Source organism: Lepisma saccharinum, chromosome 9, assembly GCF_977018435.1.
Source record: "Lepisma saccharinum chromosome 9, izLepSacc3.1, whole genome shotgun sequence".
NCBI lineage: Eukaryota > Metazoa > Arthropoda > Insecta > Zygentoma > Lepismatidae > Lepisma > Lepisma saccharinum.
In genome coordinates, this window is record NC_139237.1 from 77663901 (window position 1) to 77684847 (window position 20947).

The window sequence follows — 20947 nt, forward strand, 5'->3', positions numbered from 1 at the left end:
GCAAACGTCCATGCCCAAGCCAGGATTCGAACCCAGGACCCCTGGCATCGCTGTGCGAATGGTTGTTAAAATTCTTAATAATGTTTTATGTATTTATCTTCTATATGTACAGAATTATTATATGCAACAAAGTACACAATCATAATACATACAATTTTCAACATGCAAATGAATATTCTAAAAACAAACCACATTTTGGAGGAAGGAATAAAAAAAACACTGAAAAAATATTTTTAACGGACACTTCATTTTATTTTCAACAAAAATAACAATTTCTTGAATACACCAAAGTTTACTACTGCAGCCATACTAGAAGTGTACTGTGGGGATCATCCATGGACACTTCGTGTTTCTTAAACCCCGAACTTTGTATAATACATATTATGTGTCGCCAAAGGATTTCTCTTCCAGTAAGAGTTCTACAAGAGATTTTATTAAAAGTTTACTTCTTTTAATATTTAATTATTGTCTGGAAGATTTCCACAAGGCTTCTTGAGTCCACACTTCACCATTCAAATCTCCGCACATATTAACAGAAAAAATGAATATTTCTTCACACTTTTTTTACCTGTCACATGTACACCGTATTACGCGATGTCACTGGTTACCGCCACTCCACACATCAAAAAACATAAACCTGAGTGTTAGTCGAGACCCAATCTGCTCTCCTGTTTTTCCAGTTTGTCACTTCCTTTTTTTTTAATTATTTTCACAGAACAATGAAGCATATGCTCAGTGATCTATTATGCATGAAAAAACAAAAGACTAAAAAAAAAGAACTTTTCTCCTGAAGTGAGATAAAATAAAAATAAAATTTTAAAAAATCCTGAAGTAGTTCATGTACAGCCAAACTTTCACCATTTTTTTTAGTTTGGGGGAAAATTATACATTTTGTCTTTGTTTAACCCCTCAAGCCTATAATGTAAAATGCAAATGATATCATTCCTAACAATACAAACCACATTCTTGTTAAAAGTTCCAATGCTAGAAAAATCTTAAAGTCCGCTCACATATGAGACCAAATGAAATCTGTATTCATTTTCTTTTTTAAACTGACTACCATGGCATTCATGCCATAAGTGTACTTATTAAGCTTGCTGGATCCTAGCAGCTGCTATATAAGTAATAATGTTTAAAGGTATTCACTCTACCCTCGTTCATGTTCAGAGCCGACTGTGTCAAGAGTTGTGCCTGGTTTAGTCTTCATCTGACAGTGGCTCGTATTGGGATGAAAGAAGTGGTGCAGGCTCTGCAGGACGTGTAGGGACTGAATCCGCAGGGGAACTGGATCGACTTGGATTCGGGCGAGATGTTGGAGGTCCTGAATTCGGTGCCGGAGAGCTGGAGCAAGGTGCCATCGTGCGGACATTCAGAGCTGAAAATGGATACGCATACGTGGTGGTGGGGAATGCTGAAGTTGCGGATGAAAAGGCAGAATAGGAAGGAGGGATAACAGAGGAGGTCGTGTGAGAAGCTGAGCTTATAGTGTGTGTCGTTATGGTTTCTCCTGCCGTAGACTGTCCTACCTGGCTTTCCTGTTGATCCGAACCAGTCCCCGGTTCACCTGCAGGGGATATAGGTTCTACTTTAGAAGATGCATCCATACCTGATGCACCGGCATTTTCGTCAATGACCATGTCCCCTGACTGTGGGCTATCACTAGGCTTGTTCTTATCATCGCTGGATGAACCTATCTTTGCTTCACCTGATTGAGACATTCCATCTTTGTTGCTTGATTCGCAGTTGCCCCCTTGTGCAACAGATTCTGAGATCGATTTTTCCTGCTCAGTTTTGCTGATTCCGCTATCGGTACTCTCTACGGCATGGCTTACATTACCGTCAGGACCCACCGAAGTGTTTGACGCACTGATTTCATCCTGGCGATGACGCTTGTTGGGAGCTTCATCCGGTTCATGACCTGAATGCTCAGAACTAGACTGTGGGATATTCTGTTTTTCTTCACCAGTTTCAAGCCCACGCTTATGCTGTCGTTGAATAGAATGTTCAGGAACTTCCTTCTCACTATTATCCTCTGTCCTCATCACTTCCACAATCTTGTTCTTTACGTAATCAAAAGGCGATATGGCAGGCTTACCATGAGAGGCCGAGCTTTCCATGCCTTCCTGACACATACGCCGTTGCAACATAGCAACGGAGTCCCCACCTGCCATCCAGTGGTTATCTGCATTTGACAGTCCATCCGGTGGAGATATGGGCTCTACATTGTAGCTAGCAGATGGAGGAGTCTTGCTTGTTGGCATTCCTCCACGCGGTGACATGGGTTGCGCTATGCGGATGATCTGTCGTTCATCCTGAGCCAATGATGAACTGTGCGATGAGGCTGACGTGGTTGTGATCTGAGCCTTGTTATCACTTACTGACGAGTTGCACTTCTGCTGCATCTGTGCAGCAGCTTCCTTCTCCATCTCCTTTTGCTGTAAGGCTTTACGAAGTTTCCAGTTGTGATGCTCCGTGAGCACTCCGTCCACGGTAGGCTGTACTATCAGAGGATGTGGAAATCCTCTATGCAGAGGGTAATGAGCCGAGTGACCTTCACTGCTGAAATCCTTTGTGATTATAGAATCAATGTGCTCACCCAATGTGATATTCTTATTTGAACCAATATTATCACGAGAATCCATTGGACTTTTCGATGAATTGTGACTCGACTGCTCCTCCCTCTGCATCATGCCAGGGCTGTGGATCGCCTTCATGGGCGAGAGTTTACCGTTTGGCTCGGGAACGTGCAACGTAGAAGGCTGCAACTTCTGGAAAAGACGATCTCCTGGTCGGGTTTGTGAGGTTGTCGTTGTAGGAGGACCAGTTGTTTGATCGGAGCTTTGATTGATCTGATGAGTAATTAGGGCATCAATAAGGCTTGCTGCTGTGAACGTGCAATCCCTTCCACCTTGAGCATGGCGTTGAGATATTTCACACTGGAAACTGTCAGCCAGCACGCGTGATGCTTCTCGTTCTAGAATTTCTGAACGACCACGTAATTGCTGATGTTGCTGTTGTTGTTGCTGCTGCTGTTGTTGATGATGCTGCTGCTGTTGTTGATGTTGCTGCTGCTGTTGATGTTGCTGCTGTTGTTGTTGATGTTGCTGCTGTTGTTGTTGATGTTGCTGCTGCTGTTGATGTTGCTGCTGCTGTTGTTGATGCTGCTGCTGTTGTTGATGCTGTTGTTGTTGATGTTGCTGTTGTTGTTGATGCTGCTGCTGCTGCTGCTGTTGTTGATGCTGTTGGTGTTGTTGCTGTTGACGCTCACGATACACCTGATCCGCCATCCTCTGCCTATCCAATTCTGCAGCTCTTGCCACTTGCTGCTGATGGTGCAGTTGTTGCTGTAAAGCTTGTTGATGGTGAGTTTCTCGAATGTATCTCTCGCGTTCCTGATGGTCTGCCAGTAAACGAACACTCCCTAAAGAGTCTGCCATTGTTTTACCCAAACCTTCATGCGGTTGCGATAGGTGCCGTTTATCTTCCTTAGGCACTGGTAGACTTGGCTGCTGGACAGCCACGTCTACAAGTGAAGAGAAGGCTTCGTGGCCCGGAGGAGGTGGGTAGTGATGCCTTGGTTGTGGTGATCCTTGCGTACTCATGTACTGTGGGTCTGGCGACTTTGGAGCCGTCTGAATTATTGGTTTCCCTGGCTGACCCGGCTGCAGCGAATGCCTCTTTATCACACCCTGCCTCGGCGGAGGAGTCTGAACAGGTGGCTGCTCGGAAACTGGTGGTGTCTGTGTAGCATCACGTGTTGCAGGAGACGATGTAGGGTGTCGTGAAAGACGATCTGCCGAGGTCAGGTAAACTGCCGAAGGAGGCGGTTGCACTGGATAGTACAAAGGATGGGGACTAGAATCTCTTGATCCTCTCGGTGATAATCTCGCTTCCTTATCGCTAGATGTGCTTCCTCTTCTACCATGCATCTGTTGGGACGTTATGTAATCATTCATGATTATCTGGCGTGAGCTTAACTGAGGTTCAATAGCATACGGAGACCGGATGTGGTATGGAATTGGATTTCCAGGATATGTATAATTAGGTGAAGCCGTTGGGGCTTTGCTGGTTGTCGTGGGAAGCATGTTTCCACTTTTATTATAATATTCCAGATGGGTTCTGTCATACATTGTTTGTGATACAAGTGGGACGCCAAGAGTATCGTAAGGAACTGTTGGTACAGGACTTGGATTTTTTGTCGGTACCACTCGTTTCACATCATGATGGACTGGAGTACCTTGCGTTATAGATCCACCACCTTCCTTTGGCTGTGGTGGGGTCAGCTGGCGCAACAAACCCTCATAGCTTCGTGGAGAAGCATGCGGGAGTGCTGATCCAGCAGATGAAACGGGTGTTCCATGTGTGATGGAACCCGATAATCCTCCCTTTTCATTTCCACCTTTAATTGGCAGCTTTGGCGAAACAGAACCAAGTTTGGAAGCTGTTAGCGGTGGTGGTGGTGGTACTTTTGTTACCTTTGTACACGCTGTGGTGGTCAAGGGACGACCTTGAGGTGGCATCAAATGGGGAGTGGAAGCACGTGGTGATGGTTGGCTCATAACTAGATGTGATGCACGGGCATCAGGCAAGAAAGCCGAAGGTGATTTGGTGCGTTGTTCAACTGGAAGGTAATAAGTATCTCGGTAAGATACGTGCATTTCTGGAAGTCGTACAGGGGCATTTGAATGGGCTGGTGGTGGACGATTTGAGCTACACACTGGATCAGGACTTCTCTGAACCGTTACAACCGGCGAATCTCTGTAGTCTCGGCTTGGTGGACTGCGCTCTCGTTTCTTGATACTCAAATCCAGAGTGACCGGTTCAGGCTCCTGGTTTTCTCTCGTCACCTGCTGCACTTGGACCATCACCAGACCCTCCTTCGGCAGATCGGAAGGAGCAGAGCTTTGAACCATGCTGTTGGCATTTGCACCACCCCCACTGCCACCATTACCACTCGGTATAACACTGATGGAATTGGACACGGGGATCATGTGGGAATTCATATCCACAACTCGCTGCTGTTGGGGCGGTTGCTGCTTGTCTCCTGGCTGGATGTCACGATAGTCACTCATGAAATTTGTCACCTCGTTCCGTTCGCTTTTCAAGATCGACGTAATGGTTGGAGTAATGTTTGACATGGTTGTGGGTGGCTGGGGAGGGACACTGGGAGACTGCTTCCTCAACTGGAACTCGATCACTCCCAGCATGAGGTCTTTTACTGTCATGGGTCCCTGCGCAGCATCCCCGCAAGCACCGTTCACTTCCATAACCTGCTGCGGATGTTGCCGATGGTCGGGCATTGGAAGCTGATCTCGACGAAGAGGCTCCATGATGTTGGTGCTCCTTGCCTCACGGACCTCCATGTACTGTTTGGGAGATTGGCGAGCTGCATTTTCCACATCAGCTCCTCCTTGTCCTTCATCAGCAGTTTCCTGAAATTTAAGTAAGGTCAAAGTTAAGATGTTGGTTTTGTTTAATATTAGTGTAAAAGTAACATGTAATAATGTGTACATGTAGAAATTCTCTTACAGCGGCTATCTGGAATTAAAATTGGGACTACACAATGTTGAATCTTAGCAAGAAAATTTCCAATTGCAGAAACATTCAAGGTTAGTGGGGTAACTTGTAAGGGATGTTTTTATTCATTTGCACATACGATTTTTATAATTTCAAATATTTCCTGCCACTGTTATGCGACCCTTCATGCACTCTGTACGAGATAATAAAATATTTGTGCATGTGTGCATCTAAATTGATAAGATAAATGTGTGTTATGAACATCAAACACCTTCTGAGACAGTGAATACATATAAACACATAGAAGTGTAGTTTAATGTGTGAACATTCTAGAACAAAAAAATCTTATGAGTTTTCTTGTTACATTATTATACAGTCTCACACAGACAAATGCTTAATAGCAACATTCCTTGTGGGAGAGCTTAGTGGGGGTTAAATTTATTGATGAAAAATGTATGTAATGTAACATCATTTAGTTGTTTTCAACGCTGATGTAATGGTTGCGAGTGGCTGGAAAGGACACTGATACTACTTTCTCAACTGGAACTTGATCACTTCCAGTACGAGATATTTTACATTGTATATGATGTACTAAGATGAATGTGCCGTTCTAGCAGTAGTAAATGCATTTGTACTTTTATTTAATTAATGAAAACTGATCTGAAATAAAATGAGCTTAATAGCTTAATGTTGAAAAAATATTTACATGCTTACAAGACTTAAAAGTGGAGACTGTTGCTGGAAATACAGTAAAACCCTGATTTTACATTTTCCTGCATTATACATTCAATCTTGACGGTTCCGACATAGCAAGATGTTACAAAATTTTCCTTGATTTTACATTTTCCCGCATTTGAAGTTTTTCCAGCATGGTCTCCTGAAAAACGTAAAACTGAGGTTCCACTGTATTCAGTATTAAAAGCGGAGAGCAAGGGACAAGAGAGGACAGACATATTCACTATACATCCACCATACGAAACATACATATATTCTGACTACCTGATCAAAAGATATTATGGTGGAATCGAAACGTGCACAATAAAAGTGAAAAGAGTGCCAAAGAGGCAAACAAAAGTTACATCAATTGCTGCACTTACTGTAGCTGAGCTATCGTAGTCCTCCTTTGCTGTCGGTTGATTGGGCCTCTGCTCATTCTCTCTGCCCACATCAGAAGGTTTGGCTGGAGCCATTGTTTGCGTCGGGCCAGAACTTTGTTGTTCTGTTGTCTGACCGTGAGCACTTTCAGCAGATTCTGCTGGTTTGTCTTCAGTGTTGGTAGCCTCAGTATTGTCTGCAGTTCTCTTGTCGCCATCTGAAACAACAATGCAATCATAAATTGGCAACATGTTTGCTATACATAAAAATGGAATGGGTGTGTTACTGTGGCAATAAATGTTTCAGTTCTGTTATGAAAGAATGCGAGTTAGTTATAATGCAACAAGAACAATAACTCTTCTTGAAAACTAACCTAGCCCCACTGGAAAATGCCACAAAAACTCTACATATGTTATTGAACATACGTAAAATTTCAGTCACATACATACAGTTTTTATGTTTTAAATTACGAAATGTGGCAAGAAAATGTTTCTTTTTTCTTAGATGAACTATCGTTAATACTGTTTCCAATTTGCTTACTTTATGTTTATGTTCTCGTTAGGCCTTCAGCTTACCAGGTGTGCCGGTTAATAATTCTTAATTTTGTCGCTGGATGGTGCTGGAAGCAAGGGTTAGTGCACAGTTTCAACTGTTACGTCAGTGTGTTGCCAGGACAGTACCTGTCAAAATGGCGTGGATGTGCAACCGAGTGAGAGTGATCGTGATATTCGGTTTGTGTGGGAAACATGTTGACCATCAAACCAAATAAGGAGCATGTGCGGCATGTCCTGCTTTTCTTGTTCAATCAAAAGAAAAACTCGAGTTAAGTCATCGTATCTTTGGGGAAACATACGGTGACAATGTACTAACGCAAGACGGTGTGTGTGCGTTAGTTTCGACAATTCAAAAGTGGTGATGTCGACTTGATCGCTTGGGCCAGCCAAAAAAATTCCAACACGCCGAATTGCAAGCACTGTTGGACGAAGACGATACGAAAACGCAACAACAACTGGTACAGAAGTTAAATGTTGGTTGCCAAACCATATCTGATCGTCTCATGCCATGGGAAAGATCCAGAAGGCAGGAAAATGGGTCCCACATTATCTGAACGACAGACAAATGAAAAAGCGAAAAATGGTGTGTGAATTGTTGCTTTCTCGGCATGAAAGAAAGTCTTTCTTGCATCGGATATGGGGACGAAAAATGGATCTACTTTGAGAACCCAAAATGCAAAAAGTCATGGGTTGACCCAGGACAACCTTCAACATCAACCGCAAAACCGAATCGCTTCGGAAGGAAGACAATGCTGTGCATTTGGTGGGATCAGAAGGGTGTGGTGTACCATGAGTTTCTGAAACCAGGTGAAACAGTGAATGCCGTTCCCTACCGTCAACAACTCATCAATTTGAACCATGCATTGATCGAAAAGCACCCAGATTGGGTGACAAGACACGGAAAAGTGATTTTGCAGCACAACGCCGCCTCATCACACACAGCGAAAGGCGTGACTTGGTAACAACATGGTGACTAATGTAGGAAGCTGAGAAGAAAACCTAGCCTTGAAACCCGTATACATAAATTTTTCAGTAATTATGGAGAGGTGATGCCCAAGGAAATGTTTATACCTGTGCTATTTTGTTGGTACAATAATAGTTATTACTAAATTAGAAAAAACGGTATAAAGAATGTCTTATCTTTATGAACTGAAAAAAAAAGTCATCTTACTGTAAAATCTTCATGTATCCCCCAAATGAAATAACAATAATAATAAGAAATCACAGTCATAAACACAAGAAATATTAACTTCTCCCACCAATATATATTTTTTAAATAGCAAATTACAGGTAAGGATGAAAAACTGATGACAGATAAGTACAAACAAAATATAAATTCAGTGTGTGGCAATTCTATGAAAATTTACACCACCATACATTAGTTTTTCCTGTAATTTACTGTAGGATTCTATTATCAAGAATATAAGCATCCGTCATAAGATAAGGGCATACAACACTAAAAGTAACATGTTTCTGGTAACTACCTGTAGCGTCCTGAGGTTGTTCTGACATTGAAGTGCATGGATTTGGAGATGCAGCACTCGCCGTATCACTGCTATCCAAGGGTTGTGCTATTTCATCACAGCTTGAAGTACTTGAACCAGACTCCTCCTCGTCAGTTACTGTTGGTGGGGCATCTTTCTTTCCTCCCTCACCAAGATGAGACTGAAGGGAAAAAAGATACATGTATTAGTCAATGATGAACTCAAAGACATTGATAGTTTTCTTTGGGAGTAGAGAAATAACAGTTGGGCTGAAAAGTTCGTAGGCTGACTCATAGATGGCGTTACTAGAATTAAATCCATGTGATTTTTACTTAGTACTAACCTTCAAAAGATACGTGTATAAATTTCACAGCTGCCGGATAATTAGTTCGTGAGATATAGCATTGTGAGTGAAGCAGCTTTTGTTATTGTGAAAAAATGGATAAAAAAAGAATTTCGTGTGTTAATAAAGCATTGCTTTTTGGCGAAAAAAAATACTGTTGAAGCCAAGGCTTGGCTTGATAAACATTATTCGGACTCTGCACCAGGAAAATCAACCGTTGAGAAGTGGTTTGCTAAATTTAAACGAGGCGAAATGAGCATCGAAGACGATGCACGCAGTGGACGCCCCAAAGAGGCTGTTACCGACGAAAACATCAAAAAAGTCCACAAAATAATTTTAAATGATCATAAAGTAAAGTTGATCGAGATAGCCGAGATTATTACATAGCGTTGTTGGAGCGTTTAAAGGATGAAATCACGAAAAAACGGCCCCATTTGAAGAAGAAAAAAGTGCTGTTTCATCAAGACAATGCACCGTGTCACAAATCAATGAAAACAATGGCAAAATTATATGAATTAGACTACGAATTGCTTCCCCATCCACCATATTCTCCAGATCTGGCCCCCAGTGACTTTTTCCTGTTTGCAGACCTTAAAAGAATGCTCGCTGGAAAGAAATTTAGCACTGATGAAGAGGTAATCGCCGAAACTGAGGCCTATTTTGAGGCTAAAGAGAAATCGTACTATAAAAATGGCATCGAAAAATTGTATGACCGCTATAATCGTTGTATCGCCCTCAAAGGCAACTATATTGAATAATAAAATCGAATTTTGTCAAAAAAATATTTTTTACTATGTTAGCCTACGAACTTTTCAGCCCAACTGTTATATATATATAAATACACAAGCAACATCAAGTATATCTTGTGTGCAAGCTTTACTATCTCAATCGGTCAGTATATTTTTTTTGGATACTTTGTTACTTTACATGAGGCAGAGGCCACTGAAATTTGAGAGCCAAACCCTGTCAAGTGGTTTTTAGTTGGGTGACGCGTGGTGAGCACATCAAGTCCCATTGCAGTTATTTTCTGGCTTTTGAGACCTGAGCCAGCTACTTCTTACTTTCAAGTAGCTCCCACCAGGAACTGAACCCGAGACCACCTGCACCAAGGCAAGAGCACTAAAAATTTGGCTATATGGGAGTACCTATATATAATATACAGGGTGATCCATTTGGGTATGGATAAAATAAAATGGATGTGAATTTTTTTTGGTCAAATGTAATTACCCGAAATATTGTATACAAAAGACTGAAAGGTGGCAGTTTTTATTTTTATACACTGCTAACAGTTTGGCACAGTTTTCAGTTTTCTACATAGCCTCCTTTGCGAACTCTCCACAACTCATAACTGTGATTCAATTCATTCCACATCTGGTGTAACATCTCTGGGATGATTTTCAGTCGAAAGCCTGTGAGATTTTGAGTTTTAAATCATCAATGTCTGTGGGTTTCTGTGAATAGACAGTGTCTTTAACGAAACCCCAGACGAAGAAGTGTGGAGGGGTTAAATCTGGAGAGTTGCAAGGCCAAGCAATTGGTCCCCCATGGCCACACCAACGACGATTGAAATGTTGGCCAAGAAAATCACAAACCACTTGTGCCCAGTGAGGAGGTGCACCTTCTAACTGAAACACACTACAGCAAAACTCCCATGTTTCACGCACGAAAACACCAACACAAAAATTTTTCTACTATCATATTTACGTTTCTATTAATGTTTTATTTTATCCATACCCAAACCCTGTGTAACCCTGTATATAAAGGCATATATAAGAACACTTTTCATTATTGCTATGGATTTTCTATCCACTGTATGCCTTTAATGCATGATGCTATTTTTTTTCCTTTCAATTGATTACTTCAAAAACCAACTTTCTAAGCAATTTGTTCACTGCCTCATTCATTTACCAATAATGTTAATCCTGAAACAGGCTTCTGCTGACTATGCTAAGCTATCCAATGGTTGAGGGTAACCCCTCTCGAGACTCTAAATCTAACAATCAGTCACCAATTAACATTATAGTTAATGACTTTCCTCTGCTTCTTGACATTTAAAATTAAGTGACCACTCCCGCTAAATGGCCAACTAAAACTGTAACCGCTCGACACCAAAATCTGAGTGATCCAACTTAGTGTGACAGCAAAGAAGTCTTTTGTCCACCCCTCTTATAATAATCTGGCTACTTACCAGATTGCAAAATTTTAACCCTACAATGGCAGAAATTCTGTTTGCAACCATGCACTCTAGGTATGGCGAATCAAAGCATCATATCTCACCAACAACTAATCTAATCATATAAGCCTCTTCACATTTCACTCAATCAACCTACCTTGTTGTATTCCTGAACCATTATATCTAGGCCTAGTTTCTTGCGGTAGTTGAAATAGAAGTTCTTGCATTGACCTTCTGTTTTTGACCCCACTTTCTCTGCTACTTTGGGCCAATTCACGCCAAATTCCCTCAGCGATCTCTTTGCAGCCTCGATCTCCTCCTCCGTCCAGCGAGACTGATCAGGACCTGAATCCTCCGCACCTCCATCCTGTGGGGCCAGCTTCCGGGAAATGCGATTGAAGCATGCTGAGCAGCATTTTGTCACATGAGGTGGAATTTCTGAAAATTAAACACCAACATTTATGAACAATTCCGGAGTATATCATTACAACACGTGTCAGCAATCCCAACATTTTAGAAATAATATATCTAAATTTGTCCCAGCTTTTTGCTGGCTCTTGCCTTAAATTTTCTGTGGTAGTCAACTGTGTAGACCTTAATTTTTCCAGAAATTGTAGTTCTGGAAATCTATATGAAACAGAAGTGGATACTTAAATTTTAAAGATTCATAAAATCAGACACAGAAAGTTACTGATGCAGGATATTGAGTAAAGTCCAGCAATAGATAATGAACGAATTAATGTATGGTGGTAAATAATGATTTCAAGTATTTATATATCATTGAACAATTCATTATTTGCAAAAATTCTGTAAAAACATAAATAAGACCTATAGTCACAACATATACCGGTATCTTGGTTTTGAGATGAAGAGGGACATTTAGACATAATACTAGAAGGATTAAAAAATATTGTCAAAAAAAAAAGGGATCTTGAGACATAATACTAGAAGGATTAAAAAAATTAGTCTACAAAAAAAATGTTCATTACAATTTAATTCAATGAAACAAATCCAATTTTGCTCCGTTCTCTACTGTGAAATAATGATTATTTTTTTTCGCTTTCCTTGTTAATTTAAAGCAAATATGATCTTTAACATACATGCATGTATGAAAGTTAAAATATGTGTAACAGATGTTATTATTCAGAGAGGCTCTTGGTTCATTCTCCATTTAAACTTTGACAAACATTAAACAAACTGCAAATCATTTGAGCAACAGTGTAAATTCTTCTATACAAAAGCACAGAAGAAAAACCTCTTATAACTGCAAACATTACTTACGGAACTCCTGTATTATTGGATCTTTTACTTCTGGTGGTAATTCAGCCCATTTGCCAGGTAGAGGACGAAGTCTTTTTGCTCGGCACTTTGATGTTGGACAAGTTGGAATGGGGCAACTGCAGAAGAGTTAACAAGTTGTGTTAGAAGAGATATAATGTGAAAAAACAGCTAAGTTTATAATTAATATGTATGATAAAGATACCTAAACCTTCTGATATGAAACACACAATTTAATGCTGAAAATCATTAAAAGAGAATAGCCTCAAGAGATTTACATATGGAACAATGCACAAAGCCAGCAGTGAACTATGAAAAATTATGTGGTCACTCTCCAATGATGATACGGCATTAGTGATTACTCCAACTAAAGCTAATTTTTATTGTTCTACATTACACAAATTTCAATAAATTATTATACACCCAGTTCAAACGTGAATGACAAAGTAATTATGTAAAATAAAAATAGTGTTGTATTGCAAAGATGTTACATTGTGTTGAAATCACAGAGATATAAAAGAACAGGAAAACTGTTCTATTTTAAATGTACATCAAGAATCAATGTACTAAAAAAAATAATATGAATACACTACCACCATATTGCATAACTCTAAGCAATTCGAAAAATACTCATAATTTTAATTAGGAATTATTATTTCTAATGCAACTCTACTGGGTCCTAAAGCAGCACAAGAAGACTTGTTCTAATAGTGCACTTGGATGACAGAATGTAAAAACAGGTTTCTTTTTGTGTCTTGTACAGCCATATCTTTATTTTTCTGTACTCTTGCACTTTTTGTCTCTTGCATGTAAAGCAAACGTTAATGTATATGAAGCACCACTAATATTGTACAAAAGATATGCTCTGTAAGATGAAAGACTAGCAATTATTAAGAAGGGAAACAACAGCTTTCAAGGAAATAAAATATTATCCAATTAGTGGTTTCGATTCCACTTTAAACTGTAAGCAGGTTAACCCTTCTGACCACCATGTGCATACAAGCATCTTGTCACTTGAATGGCATAGTGACTATACTCACCCTGAGCCAAAGAAGCGAGTGGTGTGGTCACCATCATGACTCTTGTGCTTGTATAGTAAACATAACACACAAAAAATACCAGAACACCCTGACACAAGTTAATAACTTTGTTTATACTTGTATGTTTAATTTGCACTTTGTAAATAAAGTATGAATTAACAGCACAAACAAAGATTTAATTAGCATGCAGTTTGCAAGGTCCTGGTTAAGCTCTTCCCGTCTCTGTAGCATTAGCAGAAAGGTAATTTTCAATGGATGGAAGCAAGTTAAAGCAATGCTGGTCAAATTATGCAGGAAAAATGTACAGCAACTTGGGGGGAAAAAACGTAACTTCATGGGGGGGGGGGGAGAAGAAAAGTCCATGTATATTTACTGAACAACACAGTACCACATAATCTCAAATTGCAAACTACTCACGTGGTGTATCTGCTGCGAACAGACTTGCACCTGCACGAGCTGCAAACCCTGGCGTTTGGCGGTATGTCTTCTTCCCGTAAACCATATTGAGCAGCATGGGATCTTGGCAATGGCCTGGACTGTAGAAACTGTTCCAGCTGTGTCTTACACACAACACAGGGATGAGGTCCGCCTTTCTCTGGAATAAGGCAACAGACAACATTTCATAAAGCAAATCTAAAAAAAAAATTACAATGAAAATGCTTTCTCAAAAATATTAAAGTTGTTCTGGACACAATATCGTTTGCACAACCAGTTCTGGTAAGAAAAGTCATGTAAGAAATATACCACGTTAAGAGATACTAGACACATTGAATGGGTAGGTATTGCATTTTGGTTTTCTTTGCTTCTGCCTTCCTAACCTATAGCGGACAACAAGAGTGAACTTTTACAAGAGTGAACTTTTGTAGGGGGCAAAGAAATTTTTTTACTAGATGTATACTACCCATATGCTTTGACACAGATTACTGAAATTTCCCTTCCCACTGGAAATGTTTTAAATACCATATTGTATATAGCATTTTTTAAAGTTACGGTTGCACAGGGCTTTTGGCCTGTGGCAGCTAAGTGTTTTTCGAAATTCTTCCCTTTTTGTAAGACAAATGGCATTCCAAATTTAGAAAAATTCTATCTCTTTAGAATTCCTTCTAGATAATTCAAGTTAATCTTCGTGTGGTTTGTTCTCACTTTGTTCTGTATGCTGTAATATAGAATAGGCATATGGTACCACAAATGTAACACAAATATCCAGACAACAGCAAAAATAAACTACATGAAGGCTCTCGCTTCACATCTAAGGAATTCTAATGAGAGGTAGTTTTTCAGAATTTGGAATGTGAAAGCATTTTTCGAAGAGAACTGAATTTAAAACAATTTGTTGGTTCAGACCTTACCCACATGTTACTGAGGTTTAATATGCAAATTCATTTAGAACTTGGGCAAGTCATCAAATTGTATGATTATGCAAAACACACACACACACGAGCAGGATTGTCCCAACTAGGGATGTTCAAATCAGGACAAAATTTTATCCGGATATTGAATAATTTTCTATTCGGATTTCAAATTATCTTAAATGTCTGGATATCTGAATGTGTGCATTATCCAGACAGTTTTATCGCTTTATATCTACATATTCTTTTATTCATCATTTTCGTATTTCACTGTACGTACGAGATGTGGCTAGAAAAAAACCGGACTGTTGCTACAAATTATTTTATTGGTTATTTTGTACAATACGAACATTATCCCCTTCAAAGTACTCCCTGCACTATCGATACACAGCTCCATACAAATCTTCCATTGCTGGAAATCATTTCCTGAAACCATGTTCATGACCTCCGTCGCGTTTGTTTTCACAGGTTCTACGGTCGTAAATCTGGTTCCTTTCAGTGCTGATTTGACCTTGGAAATAAAAAAAGTGTCGCACGGAGCAAGATCCGGCGAATAGGATGGATGTTCTAAAACACCGGGATTCCACACTTGGCCAAAAAAGCCTTGACTGACAATGCCGTGTGGACAGGAGCATTGTCCTGATGAAGAATCCATGACTTGCTTTTCCACAAATCAGGTCGTCATCTTCTAACTCGCTCACGAAGGCTCGTCAGCACAGTAATGAAATAATGTTGGTTGACAGTTTCACCTTCGGGCACCCAATTCGAATCAATTCACCGACATTTGCAATGTTGGATTCCGTTTTTGACGTGCAAAGCCGTCTAGGACGCGAGTCGCCCTCGATAACTTCTCGTCCACCTTTAGACCTTTGAAACCACTGAAACACTTGTGTGCGTGGTAAACACTCTTCTCCGTACACTTCATTCAACAAACCATACGTCTCGGTGGCGGATTTTCCGAGTTTCCTAAGAAACTTCACATTGATACGCTGTTCCATTTTCACGACGGAGCACATCTGTACGGTTTACTTCGTCCACAAGCTACAGCGGAACTGAGCGCCGTGCACCCTGGGCAATCACACAGTCGATAGGCAGGATATCACGTTATACACTAATGCACCGCTTGACCTTGACGTGCTTGCCATTTGTCGACAGGAACATTAATCCGGTTTCTTTCTAGCCACGCCTCGTATTTTCCACAAATTCATCAAATTTGTTCTATCTGGATTTTTTTGGCCATCCCTAGTCCCAACACGACAGAGTGTCTTTTGATTTAGTTTACCCATTTTCTTAGGAACTACATTCTCGTTCATTTATGGGAAAAGTGGAAAAAAATAGCCCTTTACGACAAAAACAACAGGTCCCCTATTGATTGAACAACCGAGGATTGTTCACTGAAAATATCACAGGACCCATTATGTAATGGAAGAATCCACTTTTTTCAATAACAAAATTGATATTCCTGCCTTCAACAGAAAACAGTTTAAATAAATATCGAGCCACGGAACGAACACGAGTAAGTAGTTTCTTTTCACCCTTCCTCTAAACACCAGAGACCACAACTGCCCCTGTTCCCAACTCCCATTCCTTTGGGACCCCGCTTGATCCTTCACATGCAACCACACAGACACGCACGGCTTCTATGGTGATCAGAAATCTCTCAAGAGCTTTCAGGGAGGATAAATCTAGTTGCGTTTTCAAACAGACGCACCCGCGCGCGTACAAAAAAAAAAGTTATTGTGTAAATCCATTTCTGGAATTTATTCTATCCAATACAACTTTAAAAAATCAGGGCATACAATCGATACATTTGTATAAGCCAATGCCCCCGAGTGTGGTCAAATGCATCAACAACAAATTTACATCTCGGCACTTTCTTAAATGAGGAAATCGTGTAAACTCGTATGTAACTGAAATTTGGGTTGATGGGCAATTTTGCCTATTTTGAGATCAGTTTAGAGTGGTTTGCTGTTGAATGGCATTTGGTGACTAAATACGGATTCTGCTCTCAGGAGGGCAGAGATGTAAGTAATTAACCCAGAAGAAATTACCATATTCTTAAGACCAAAACTTAAATATGGCCTCCTGAGGGGGTAATCTTAACGCTGTCGCCTTACAATCAAGAGGGTCCCGGGTTCGATCCCCGGTGGAGGAATATAGTGGTTAAGATCCCACTTTAAAATGTAGTCCCAGTCTCAATTCGAATACCTCAGCATAAATGGACTCAAATGCACCACACACCCCACTCAGACGAACACCAGCTTTACTCCTTCGCAATTTTATCAAGGACTAAATTTTGTGGTTTTGGACTTTGAATTTCGAATTTATGTTGTTTATTGATTGATTTGGTGGTTTAAGTACACTAAGGCTAATCGGGACTGAACCTACAGTTTAAAGTGGGATCCGAACCACTATGTGCCTCCACCGGGTATCGAACCCGGGACACCTTGATTACAAGGTGACGACACTACCACTGCGCCATCAGGGAGGCCGTTATGTTGTTTAGCATAACTTTTCTGCTTTTTGGGCTAATCGCGACAAAGGGCAATAAGCTCCAAGACAAGTTAATTTTGCAGCACTCAATTATGCATGCGCGAAAAGGGGCACATCAGTCGTACCTGAACCATCGAACAATGCATATCACAGTGGCATGAGAAAATCGACATTGTTTCCAGCCTCAGAACAAATCAAATCCCTATGTGCCATGTAAAGTACAGTATGCGCCAAAATATACAGTACTGAAATGAAAAGATGAACAAAAGTATAAGACATGTTACAATATAGTGACTGGTCTATATGCAACCCAAATAACAATCGTGCCTTTCGGGTTGCATAACTGTCAGGAAACCTAAGGTTAGGTTAGGGCATGTGGAGAGGACGATTGTCATTTGGGTTGCATATAGACCAGTCACCTTTTTCAAACTCGGTCCACCTTCACGACCGTTTCCGTATGAGCGGAAATAATGCTCAACTATGAATACTTTTTCCTCCGTCGAGAGACCCATTTCCAACAACAACTGCACAACACAACTTCCTTTTCACTATTGCGAACACGTGCAGCTGGAGCTATGCCCCGTCGACAAACGCAACCACGTGTTCGAGATGCGCGAGTTTCAGTACTGTATATTTTGGCGCATACCGTACAATGTAATCTCTTCTCCTTTAGTGTTTCGTGAACATACATTTTTAGAGTTATCTTTGAATGAAATTACTTGCTTAGATGACATTGATGAAGGGATAAACACAAACAACACCATGCCCAGGCCGGAGCTCGAACCCGGGAAATTCGGAGGCGAAGTCGAAAGTCGAGGAAGGTTTATGGCCCATCAAAACTTTCATGTTTCGCATACTACCAAGCCAAGCACAGCACGTTTTAGAAAAATGTGTCAGAACTTGTAAGTCAAGCTTTTGTAGGTACAGTCAACGACAATAAAAATGGGGCACCTATATCCTGAAATACGCGCTTCCCTGCAAGGGGTTGTGGGTGCTGCATAACTCTACGGCGGTGATAGAAGTTACCATTGCAAATTTGCTATTATCGCCGTAGAGGTACGCCATATAAAACGTCTTGCACGAAAGCACGTATTTCAGGATGTAGGTGTCCCATTTGTATTGTCGGTGACTGCAAATTTACTTTATTTTCTCATTTCAATGTAAAATGGCTTCATGCTGTATTTCGAATTATTTCTTAACTATATAGACTTAACGAGTTAGGGTTGTGGTTCCGAGACAAAAATTGCCAAAAAAAATAGTTTGCACTACAAGATTGCAATGCTCACAACTGCAGATTCTTCCATTTGTCAAGACAAATTCAAACGGGGTTAGTGTACCGCCTCCCAACATTTGGAGGGGTGTTCATGCGCCAATGCCAATACATCAATTGATTCAAAACTGATAAAGATGAAATAAAATCATCGGCTGTACCGACTAATCAGACTTGTTCCTACACGACACAGCTACAAATAGCCTAAGCGCTGACACAAACCGAATCCACAACGCGAGGTAGAATTGGTGACCCAATTTCACGGCATTGTTTGCTGGAGAAAAATGTAGCTGTTTTCATAGCTTCGCAAAGCTTAGCCTTCGCACAAGAAAGAGAGAAAAATAGTGGATCGTTTAGCACAACTCAAAGCCCCTACCTCTCCCCCTTGCGATTTGAAACAACCGAAAATAGCCATGACGTAATTCGACGTCAGTCAACCGAACCGCCGGGCTCTCGGAAAACCACCTGCCGACTCGCAACTATTTTATGAGGCTAAATGCACTTCCAACTGTTATCAAGCAAGGACCACAACTATGACAAACGATTTGCGCGTCAGTCACAAGTGATTGACATCAAAACGAATGGACGTCACTGGGGGAAACCGGTGCGGTGGCCAGCATTTTCTGCGGCGCATCAAAAAGAATGGAAGGGTTTTCGGGGGTGGGGGGCGGGGATTACAAAAAAGGCAAGGGGGTGCACGGGAGGGATTTGCAAACGCTTCTGTTTTGTTTCCGCACGCGAAAAAAAAAATGCTGCCGTTTGCTGCGAACGGACAAGGGAGAGAGAGAGGGGGGCAATTAAATAATCCGTTGAACCGCTCCCATAGCAACCGATAGAAAATTATTTTACAGCTACGGGTACACAGCGCGCATCTCACTTGCTTTTTCCGCCCCTTCCCCTCCCAACCTCAACGCGCTTTTGCCGTAGAGTCCCAAACAAAGTTATTTGGAACACACCTCCCTTCCCCGCACACACATGCACGCGAATACCTGCCTCGGAATCGAGACTACGCCAATTTCTACCAATTCCCTCTGAATAATTGATATTTTCATCACGTTCACAAACAATTAGGCAGAGAGCAGGAACAATCGCTCGATGCAGAAAGGCCCATTCGCCTGAAATATATATGGCATATGAACCCCCCCCCCCTCCCCGACGACGGCATGTTGGAGAGCATATAGATGGCCTGCTCTGGGCAGTCCGTGTTTGCACAAGCATCCAAGTCCATTTTATTTCCTTCCACCCCAAAAAGAAAACAAACAAATCATTTGGCGAGCAATTAACTATGCATAGCATTCAACCTGGCCCAGGTCAGATACAAAGGACCACGCTTCTATAACCCCTCTCCCTCCTCGTGCACCCGAACATCGGATCTAAAGAGAAAAAAGTCATAATCCAGAATTATAGCCTTTCTTCCGACCAAAGAGCAACATCAAAAGGACTTGTAGTCGAAACGAGAGCAAGGCATATTTGTGTACAAAATTCGACCAACACAGAATACTCTCGAGAGTTATTTACAGAGGGGGTACGAGAGTAACTGACTGTCTTTATGTTTATTGCTTCAGCCATTAATTTTCCACTTGTCCTGAAGTAATATCTCGTTAACATCAATCTTGAGAATTTCTCTGTTATCCTACTCCTATTCTCATTCACCCATGCCTCTTAAACGAACTAGTACAGATCCTACCCCCGCAAATGAGAATTTATACAGGGTGTCCCATAAGTCAGGAACTACGGATTTTTTTCACTTCTCTTTTCTGCCACTTTTGGCTAATCGCGAAGATGAGGATGAGTGATATGGTGAAATTGATGAAGGGACAGTCACAAAGAACACCCATGCCGGGATTCGAACACGGGATCCCCGATGTCGTAGCGCGCTGTGATAACCACTCCGCCACGGAGGCCGGATGAAATGGATGAAGGCACAATCGCAAGCACACATGGCCAATAGAAGATTATAGTGGTCGCTCGTCCAGGCGCCAGAGCTTCGTTGGCCTACAAGATTGCATTTACCGTGGTGTATTACGTGAAAGTGAGGTTGACATTTGGGGCCACCCCTTATATCCCGAACTATACCGAAGAAAACACACCGGGTTGTAAAAACTGTTCAAACTATTGTGTTGCCTTTCCATGTCCAGATGCTCCACTCTTTTGATCAAATTCGCTGACACAATGCAAGGGCAAATTGTTGCAAGAGAGTCATCCAACTTGTGCCAGACTTACGGGAAACCCTGTAGAGTAAGTTACTCATCATTTTGCTAAGGAAAACTCAAGATTTCCTTTATGGCGGAACTGAATGAAGTTGTTATAGAACAGTGGCAATTCTACGACAAAATTAACGTAAAATTACA

The 20947-nt window shown here is 41.1% G+C and overlaps 1 protein-coding gene across 3 annotated transcripts in view; it reads right to left on the bottom strand.

Annotated features, from left to right (window-relative positions):
• Positions 1-228: 228 nt before the first annotated feature.
• The window catches only part of Smr (nuclear receptor corepressor smrter), a 232534-nt gene continuing 211815 nt past the window's right edge, over positions 229-20947 (bottom strand). For all 3 annotated transcript variants that reach the window (XM_083128468.1, XM_083128467.1, XM_083128469.1), the window contains exons 12-17: positions 13902-14079; positions 12448-12563; positions 11324-11604; positions 8651-8831; positions 6615-6829; positions 229-5432 (exon numbers count right to left, since the gene is read on the bottom strand). In XM_083128468.1, coding sequence (XP_082984594.1) covers positions 1197-5432; positions 6615-6829; positions 8651-8831; positions 11324-11604; positions 12448-12563; positions 13902-14079 — 5207 coding nt within the window. In that variant the 3' untranslated portion in view covers positions 229-1196. The remainder of the gene's footprint in view (positions 5433-6614; positions 6830-8650; positions 8832-11323; positions 11605-12447; positions 12564-13901; positions 14080-20947) is intronic.